This window comes from Heliangelus exortis, chromosome 18 (genome assembly GCF_036169615.1).
Source record: "Heliangelus exortis chromosome 18, bHelExo1.hap1, whole genome shotgun sequence".
Taxonomy (NCBI): domain Eukaryota; kingdom Metazoa; phylum Chordata; class Aves; order Apodiformes; family Trochilidae; genus Heliangelus; species Heliangelus exortis.
In genome coordinates this window covers 13,194,041-13,203,438 of record NC_092439.1, presented here as the reverse complement: position 1 = coordinate 13,203,438, position 9,398 = coordinate 13,194,041, and the positions used below count along the sequence as shown (strand labels likewise).

Below are 9,398 nucleotides of genomic sequence, written 5' to 3'. Positions count from 1 at the left end.
GACCCACAGGGTCTGGCTGTGCATCCAGGTCTGGCTGTGTGTCCAGGTCTGGCTGTGTGTCCAGCTCTTTGCTGTCTCTGATCCCCATCAATGCAGCCAAAGATCCTCCCCCAACCAACCAAAGAGGACCCTCCACCCCCCACCCTGAAGAAGGTGTTACCTTCAAAAATCAAGGCTGACACCAGCAGTTAAAACACCTATTTGGGTATTTATTACAACACGTTGTTCCAAAATACAAAAGAAAGGAAAAGAAAGTAGAGGGTAGAAAAGCACTGCTGTTTACAGCCTCTGGTAATAAATAAATCAGGAGGAGGCAGGGGCAGGGTCTCCCTGGGTCCCACACTGGCACTGGCTGCATGGGCAGCAAGGAAGGGAGCATGGTGGGGCTGCTGCTTGGAGCCTCTCTTCCCTGCTTGGGAGCCCCCAGGAATGCCAGGGTGGGTGCAGATCCCATCCTCGTGTTGTGCTTGCTGAGAAAGGGCCTGATCCTGCAGGGATGGGGTGGGAGCTGAGGAGGATCAGTCCCAGCATGGGAGGGACCTACCTGCTCCCTCCCCATCCCCGGCTGCCCCAAAGGCAGGTGAGGTAGGAAGGGTGATGCCAGACTGGGACCCCAAGAGGGGTCTGCCAGGGCCCCCCTAGAGAGGGGAAAGACCTGAGCTCTCTGCTCTCCAGTGGGGTCTCAGAGCAACCTCTGAAATTAATTCAGCACAGTATGATGAGAAGGACCCCAGCAAAGCAAATTCATGATAAGAGACAAGAGACAGTGCCCAGGCCCCTTGGAGAAGTACAGTGTTAAACTCTGCAAATTTCAGTGGGGCTGGCAGGGTGCACAGAGTGTTTTGTACCATGGTGCAGACAGGGTTCCCCTTCCCTTCCCCTAATGTCTCCTCCTTCACTTTCCAGTCATCTGGAAACCTCCAGGTTGTACAAAGAGGCCGGGCAACAGGTGTGAAAAAGCCAGCACCAGGCTCTGCTTACAGCATCCCAGTTTAGCAGTGCTGGGCACAGACCAGATCCAGTCCCATGCCAGGAGCCACTCTCCGCTCCTTTCTGAATCCCTGCTCACATCTCCCTTTGCTGCTCTGTCCCTGAGCTTGCTCCAAGACTGAGCACATCTTCTCCAGGCTGTGCCAGCCCAAGGCAGGGGGAGATCACCAGCACCAGGAGGACACTCAGACCAAGGAAGCCTGGGGCTCCTGGCTAAAATGGGGCACCCAGGAATGGGCTAAAATGGGGCACCCAGGAATGGGCTTGGCTGAGAGGGGAGAGCTTTGCAAACCAGCCACAACGGCAGAGCAAGAAGGCCCTGGGGGTAAAGATGCAACCTGTAGCAGAAGCTGAGAGGATCCCAGCCTGGAGGGAGCTAACTCCATGAGCTGGCTGCCTGATCAATGCTCCTTAAAGCTGATACAAAAGCTTTAAGCTTTTGCCACTTAATCCTCCATTCTTGGTGCCAGTCAGCTCCTGCCTCTGGCAAACATGAGCAGGCACCTCTGCAGGGGAGAGGAGCAGGAGGGGAAAGGAAGAGTTAAGAGAAGGGATCTGCCCCAGATTTTTGTCTTTATACCCTTAGGAAGCACCCACCATCCAGCTTCTCTGACAAGGGTTTGCCTCTTGGGGCTGGGGACAGCTGGGAGCTGTGCCTGGTGCAGCCCCAGCCAGGCTGCGGGGAGCAGAGAGAAGGTGTGATGGGGCCTTGAGTTTATTCACAACAGAGAAACAAAGAGCAACATACAAAGAGTAAGAAGCAAAAAAGTACAGAATCATAACCATAATAATTGTAATAATAATAATAATAATAATAAATACTCAAATCTATCATTCATAGATTGCAATGACAACACTGATAGCTTATTATCATTACTGTTAAGGATGGGAAGGGGACAGCAGGAGGGGGGTCTGGGGGGCATCGTCTCCTAAAGGGCAAACATAGTGGGGATGGACATCCAAAGAAACAAGCAGACAAAGGAACAGGAAGGCAGCAGGGGCTGGGGACACTGCTTTGGATGCCAGGGATGAGCCTGCTTTGACCCAAGGTTCTGGCTCAGCGTTGCCAACCTGATCACTTGCCCTCCTGCCAGCTTGGCTCAGCCTCCTCGACTGGGGAGGAGGTGGCCGAGGTGCTCAGGGACAGGGACGGGCAGGGGCTGGAGGAAAGGGTGCAATGTCCCTTCCAGCCTGTGGTTTGCTCCATCCTTTGTGTGGTGGAAAGCTCAGTCATTGTCTCTTCTGTGACCATTTGGCACTGAAGAGCTTTGCTGGCTCCTCCTATGAAAGGTGAGACCTCTTCTCTCCTCTGCTCACACTTCTGCCACTCTGAGTCCCTGCTAACACAGGGACCCTCATCAGATTGCCAGGGAAAGATGATTTTTGGTTCCAGTGAGGCTTTCGGTTGGGTCATTTTGTGGGGAGAGCCCATAAAAAGACTTGGCCAGCAGATGATGAGGAGGGCTACCAGCTGGCATATCCATCCTCATGATAACTTACAGCTCTCTGATTCATGGACCAAGTTGGTCTATTGGACAGATCCTAATTTTAAAAAATCATTAAAGTTAATTGCAAGCCACTTGATGGCTTTGTGTCACCACCAGCAGGAGACAGGCAGGGCTGCTCAAGGCATTTTTTCCAGATGTAGCCTTAAAAATATTGCACATCAGAGAGCTTCTCGTGTTGGGCACATGCCCAACAAAAAGGGGAAGGATGAACACAAAGTACACCAAAATAAGGCTGCAGAGGTGGGTTGTGACTGTCTCTTAGCAGTTAGCATCTATTAATACTAAAATCTATTTCTCTTTGCTCTGGTTTCAGAGGAGAGAGGAGCCCCTAGTACCTAGAGCCTCAAACACAGGTGAGAAACCTCCAGGCAGCAGCAGAGTGCAGATGCCAAGCAGCACACACCAAGTCCCTGCCTCTGCAGACATTCAGAGTCTCATCTGAAACAGGTGCCCCCTCCTTCCTGACTTCATCTGCTTTTTTTTTTTGCACCCCTTACACAGGTTCTGGTTAACGAGATGAATGAGAGCTCATTAGCACCTCAAATCATCTCACCTGGCTCTGCTGAGCTGTTGTCCTTAATAAAAAGTTAATAAAAAGGTTTTATTAACTCTCATGGGCAGCAGGAGGGAAAAGGGAACCAAGTGTTCCTTGGGCAGGAGGCAGGTGACACTAACCCTGGTCTTGGAGAGCTTTCAGGAGGGAGGGTGAAGCCATTTTCCCTCCCTCCCTCCTTGGACTTGACGTAGATGCCCATGTAGGACACACTCCTGCAGGTGCAGCTCCTGAGCAGCTGCCTGGATGGACCCAAATGCTTATTGGGAGTCTAAAAATGGAGCTTAAAAGACACTGTTAATGTTCTTTCGTGGCCAGAAGGGAGAAATGTTCAGGTTGGCAACAATGAGCTGTTTTTAGGTGTTTGCTGGAGGCAGGGATGGGTGGCAGCTGCCTTGTGAGGTCTCTCACCCTCATCAAAAGGACTTTGGGGACACAGGTCTCTGGCTCCCCAGCCACCCCTGTTCCCCCCTGCCACACCTTGGGGAACCAGGCAGGAGGACGTGGGGGTCCCCAGCATCTCACCAAATGGCCCCATGGAAAAGCAGAAAAACTAAAGCTGGCCTGAAGAGACCAAAGGAACCTCTAGAGAGATTCACCTCAACTGCAGACACAGAGGTGGTTGGGGAAGCCCCTGGGTGAAGCCAGCAGCCCCTCCTCACACGACTGCAGCCCCTCACACCTCTGCTTTGTGTTCACCTTTAAACCTGAGATCATTTGGTTTTGTCGTGTGCAGCTTGATTTAAAGATAGGAATGGACAACAAGAGGAGGAACGAGGGGAAAGGGGGAGAAACTGAGTGGACCCAGAAAAGAAAACAACACCACTGCAAGGATGACACAAGACACAGACATGCAGGAATGGAGACCCCTGAGGTATCAGCTTTGCAGACTGGAGCAAGATGAGGGAGAAAGCAAAGACAGCCACAGGGAAAGATGTGCTTTGCAGCAGAGGCAGCTCAGTGCCTACAGCTCCAGAAAGCAGCTTCTCAGTAAGCCTGATGTTGGTGTGTGGGGCAGGGGCTTGGCTCCCACCTGGATGTGGGGAAGCAGCCAAATGCCTATGAAAATAAATTAGTTGTGCCCCACCGTGTGCTTGCAGAGCTTCCTACCCAGCCAGGTCATCACCTGCTGGAAGTCAGGGAGCCAGCCTGGGGAGAGGGGGAGAACAGGGCCCGGGGAGTCCCACAACTGTGAACACACTCCCCAGGAGTTTCTTGGATGTGAAGCAAAGGATGGAGAAGCCTGGAAAAAACCCACCCCCAAAGGGAAAAGTGCCCACCCCTCTTAAACAAGGTGGCTGAGGTGAGGGGGGGGGGCCAAGAGGCTCAGGTGGGCAGGAAAAGAATCCCTGGGCAGAAATCCCAGGTACTACCAGGGTTCCCCTCCCTGCCTTTGCTGCAGCAGCCTCTGACACCTTGGGGTGACACCCAGCACCCTTCCCTCTGCTTCAGGTGACTCCCTCCTTGTGAGGATGGGCAGTCCAGAGGAGGGAAGTGGGGCACAGCTGGAATGGGATGACAGCCAGACCAGGGACAATGGGATGATGGCTGGGATGAGGGTGATGCCTGGGATGGGGATGAGGAGCAGCAAACAGCGACCAAGGGGTGAAGAAGCGGTAGCAGCTTCCAGAAGAGAGTTTTCTGGCTCAGTTTGTGTTTTAAGAAGGTTCTATGGTTTGCTCACTTGCTTGTTTGCTTCTAGAAAAAGTGCCCAGAAGAGTCTCCTGTCCCCTTGTCGCTGTGCTTGGAGGGGAAAACCTTTGTCATCAACATGAGCTATAGAAGGAGCCACAGGCCTCAGGTATTGCTTAGAAACTCGTATTTCAGATTTAAATACCATACACAGTAAAAATAGAGCTGAAAGTACCGCCCCACATTGTCTGCAAATCATTGCCAGAATGAACAGCTTCAATAAATTAAAAACAAACAAACAAAAAAATGAAATATTATTTACGTCTCAATAAAAATCGCAGTAAAACCATTTACCATTTCCTTTGTGTGTGTGTGTGTGTTTTCATTTTTTTTTCTTTATATTATATATAATATATATTTATATATGTATAGGGCTGCTCCAGTGCAGCATTTTTAGGATAATTAGCCAGAGAAACACAAGGAAACATGTTTAGTGCACCAGGGGGCAGGGAAAGGGGTGGCCGTGGTCCCCCACACCGGCGCCGTGGCCCATCCCCGCAGCCCAAACCTCAAACCCCGCTCCTTCCCGCTCAAATTTCACACCCAAATTTTGAGTGCGGGTCTCTCGGGGGGGCCGGGAGCCCCGGAGATGGTGGGGAAGGCCCAAGGGCAGGTCCAGGAGTGACGCTAAGCACCCATCCTTGTGTTTCCTGACTCTGGAAAGCCTCATCCGCCTTCATTTCGGTTTCGGCGTGCGCGCCGCCGAAAACGCGCGCGCGGGTATAAATACCACCCCCAGCCCACCCCCCCCGACCCCGCTGCCCCCCACCCTCCCACCCCCGGCTTAAATATCCCTCCCCGCCCCATCCCATCCCAGTCCCCTCTCTCCAGGCGCCGCAGGTAGGTGTCAGGACACCTCGATGATCTCCATGCTGCCTGAAAAGCTGGACTGTTTCCCGATTTTGCCCAACTCTTCCCGGGCCCTGCCCTCAGACATGGTCTCCTCGAACTCCATCTGGCAGCTCCTCCTCTTGAACTGCTTCTCGGCTCCGGCCTCCTCGTGCCAGCTGTGCCGCCCGTCCCGCGGCTCGGCCCTCGCCTTGTCCCTCAGTCTGATCTCGCAGCCCCCCGACACCCCGCCGCAGCCGAAGGGTGGGGGGGTAGGGGCCTCCACCGCCGAACAGGCCCCCGCTGCCACCGCCGGCACCGCCCGAGTCCGTGCCGAAGTACCAAGCAGCCTCTCCGGAGGGGGTGCTGGGGGACTCCAGGTGCACCCCGCTCCTGGTGGCGGTGGTGGTGGTGGTGGCGGGCGGCTGTCCCAGCCGGGGTGGCAGTCCCTCCTCGGCACCGGGGCTCTTGCGTGGGGCGCAGGCGCTGCCGACGTTGAGGCTGAGCCCCCCGTGTGCCGGGGAGCCCGCCGGGTGCCGGTGCTTCCGCCGCTGCCTCACCTTGGCCTCCAGCAGCAGGTCGGGCCCGGCCGCCCGCTCGGGGCTGTCTGCTCCTGGGGAGAAGGGGCTGAGGCCGCCAGGGCCTGAAGGGCTGTCCAGCTTGCAGAGTTTGGGGGTGTCTCCAGGGCCGGGGGGTCCGGGGGGTTCCTGCTGCAGGCCGGGGGAGTAGGCGGACTTGATGTCCAGGGAGAAGGAGCGCTTCAGGCGGTTGGTGTCCTGGATGCGCTCGGAGGAGAGGTGCAGCCCGTGGAGCCCCTGCTGCAGGGTGGTGGGCGAGAGGACCTTCGGGGTCCCGCCGTGACGCTCAGGGTCGCTGTGGGGGGACGCTGAGCCGGCGCCTCTCGGCACCTCCTCGGCCTTCTCTGAGGTAGGTGGTGGTGGTGGTGGTGGCGGTGGGGGGTGCCGGCTGCCCTCAGCTGCCTCTGCCAGGTCCTGCTGGGCATCCCCCTCTCCACGGTCACCCTTGGACTTCAGGGCCTTGAGGAGCTTCAGGCTCCTCTCGTACTCCAGGAGCTGCCCCAGGAAGTTGAAGTTGGGCGAGATGGACGGGCGACGGTCCTTAACAAACCTGCCGAGAGGCACAGAGAGCCCCATTGGGTGCTTGGCCCTCCAGAGGGTCACCCCTACTTTCTCAGACTCTTTGGGAAGAAGCAGCGTCATCCGGGACCTTCTGACCTGACCAAGCCTCTGAATACAGGGGTCCTGGGGAACCCAGGGGCCTCGGGATGCCCCAGAAGTGGAGCTGGGACTGCCTTCCCACCCCATTGCATGGCTCCCAACCATTCCTCATTGCATGCACTGTATGAAGGGAGCTGTGGTTTGGTTTTATTGGGAATTAGTCAAAGCAACACAGAGAGATTCAAGGAGCTCCCACCCTCTCCTTCTGGGCTCATTCTTCTCACCTTCCCTGGACACACCCAGGTAACCCCACCCTGCCCTCTGGGGAAAACTCACCTGTAAGCATCATCTGATGACATCCCCATGGTCTTCATGATGTAGGCAATGGCGATAGTGGCTGACCGGGAGATCCCGGCCAAGCAGTGCACGATCACCTGGCAGCTGGACACCTTGGCCTTGTCTGGAGCACAAAAACAGAGAAAAGCACCCATGTGGTCAGAGATGGTGAGCAAAAGCACTCTCCCTCCCCAACCCTGAACCCCTTTGTGTGAAAGAACAAAGGTTGCTGGGTGAAAGACTATGGAGGACAGAAGAAGAGTTCAGGTAAGGTTGAGAACTGGAGGGTCTGGGAGCACTGTGACCAAAGCTCACCAATGAACTCTATGGACTTGTCCAGCCAGGGAAGCAGCTTCTCACAGTAGTTGTCATTGACAGGAATGCGCATGAAGTGACTGTCACAGATGAAGTCTGGCTTGGGACAGGAGTTGCTGGCGTTGAGGACATAGCTTATCCCATTCTGGGTCATCAAGTCCTGATGGGAAAGAAGTGATCAAATGAGTGGCTGAGTTCAACCAGCACGAAGTGCAAAAGATCTGCCTTGCCATGTACTCCCTGCCTTTTCCCATCCCAGGATTTTCTCCTGCTTTGGCCTACTTGATGGCAGTACAGAGTGTCAGCAAAATGTTGTCTCAGTTTAGAGGACACAGGTTTGAACCTCAGCAGGTATTTCCCTTGTTCCAAGTGAGCAAGACCAAAGACACCTGGAAGAGGGTCCTAGAGGGGAAACCCCAAGAACCCCAGTATGAGAAGAACAGGAAATACACCAGAAATAAAACCAGTGAAAGCCCTGGCTGAAAGCTTTAGAAGTATTAACTGAGGGAGAGAGGAGGCATCTCACCAACAGTGGGGTGAGTCATTGGGAGCACCCTACATTAACCAGTGTCAGCTCATATCTTTGCTCTCACACCCCTCAGAAACACCTTGGGACGTGTCAGTTGATCTCAGATCTTCACTGAACACAAACTCTTGTGTTGGGACATTGGCAGGTGGTGAGGGGAACCATCTCTTCCCTCTTCCTGGCACTGGAATGAACCTGGACCTGTTTTCTGTGACTTTTCTGCTCTGGCCACTCAATGGCCACCATCACTGCCTGCATTTCTGACTCAATAAAATGCAATGGCACAAGAGAGACCTGAGGTAAATAGGGTCAGATAAAAAAACTCCAGTGAGGGTGTGAGGTTCAACCCACAGGCCATCCATGGGGTGCATACTGCTGCATCCACATCAACCTCCATGTCCTCCCTCCTTAGGTCACCTAGAGCTTCACTTGTGGTGCTGACACCAAATTTATGGATGATGTGTTTCCCTGTCCCAACAGGTTAGGTAACACCTAACTCGAGGCAGGCTGCTTACAAAAGATGGGGGAACATCTGGGCCAGCTGCTGGATTCTGGGTCCTGGTCTGCAATACTCCAGGAACAACCCACAATTAAAAGGGAAGAGAAAACACAGGGATAAAATGGTCCCTCCATGTGTCAGAGTGGAGCTGCCATGTAGGATCTCTCCATCCCAGCACACTGAAGAGGGGAAGCATCCATCCATGCACAGCCTCTGCAACTGACCCCACTCTGCTGCCTATGTGGAGATGGCAGAAAACACTGCTCCAAAAGATGAACAAAATCCTCCCAGGAGGTGGAGAGGGAAGGAAACCATCAATTTCCCTGACTGACATTGGCTTCTCAGGAGACCACACTGGGATTTCAGCCCTGGCTCTCCAGCAGTCGGTTCCTCCCCACCCCAACAGGCTCTGTAGAGCCCAGCTTGGGCTTGGTGGAGCCAGCCCAGCTCCTGGGCTCACATTCTTGGCATTTTTCTCTTTCATTTCCTTCTGCTCCCTGTATATAATTTCTCTTTCCCTCCTTTCTGTCTCCAACCCCCCTCTGGTGTTGTGGTCCCTCTCCCCCCTCTCCTGCCCAGGGCAAGGATGCAGGCACCCCGTGGCATTTTAACTGCAATTCCTCTTGCCTTCATCTTGCCATTATTTTCCCTTTAAACAAAATTCCTTTCCTGGCTTGACATCACAACACAGCCCCTCTAGCACCTTTAAAAGGGCACTGTCCCTCTTGTCTCCTTTCTACCCACAGCAAAATTTTGCTCATTTTGCCCCCCACTGCCCTGAGCTGCCCACCCCCGTGTTGTTGCAGCTGAATACCCCAGCTTGCTGCCACCCTCTCAGTCTGCCAAGGGGATCACAGTGTTGCTGAAATGTGTGTTATCTGGCTGGCTGGGCAGGTGGGTGCAAAGCTGGCTCCTGTTCCACATCCCCCTCCAGCTGTGCTAACTCCCCCTCCAAGCCCAGGTGTTTTCCCAG

At 54.3% G+C, this 9,398-nt stretch overlaps 1 protein-coding gene across 1 annotated transcript in view; it reads right to left on the bottom strand.

Annotated features, from left to right (window-relative positions):
* Nucleotides 1-5,550: 5,550 nt before the first annotated feature.
* Nucleotides 5,551-9,398, bottom strand: part of DUSP8 (dual specificity phosphatase 8) — a 43,373-nt gene continuing 39,525 nt past the window's right edge. Inside the window, 4 exon segments of the mRNA XM_071761717.1 lie at nucleotides 5,551-5,842; nucleotides 5,844-6,699; nucleotides 7,086-7,209; nucleotides 7,401-7,560. Of these exon segments, the coding sequence (XP_071617818.1) occupies nucleotides 5,591-5,842; nucleotides 5,844-6,699; nucleotides 7,086-7,209; nucleotides 7,401-7,560 (1,392 nt within the window). The 3' untranslated portion in view covers nucleotides 5,551-5,590.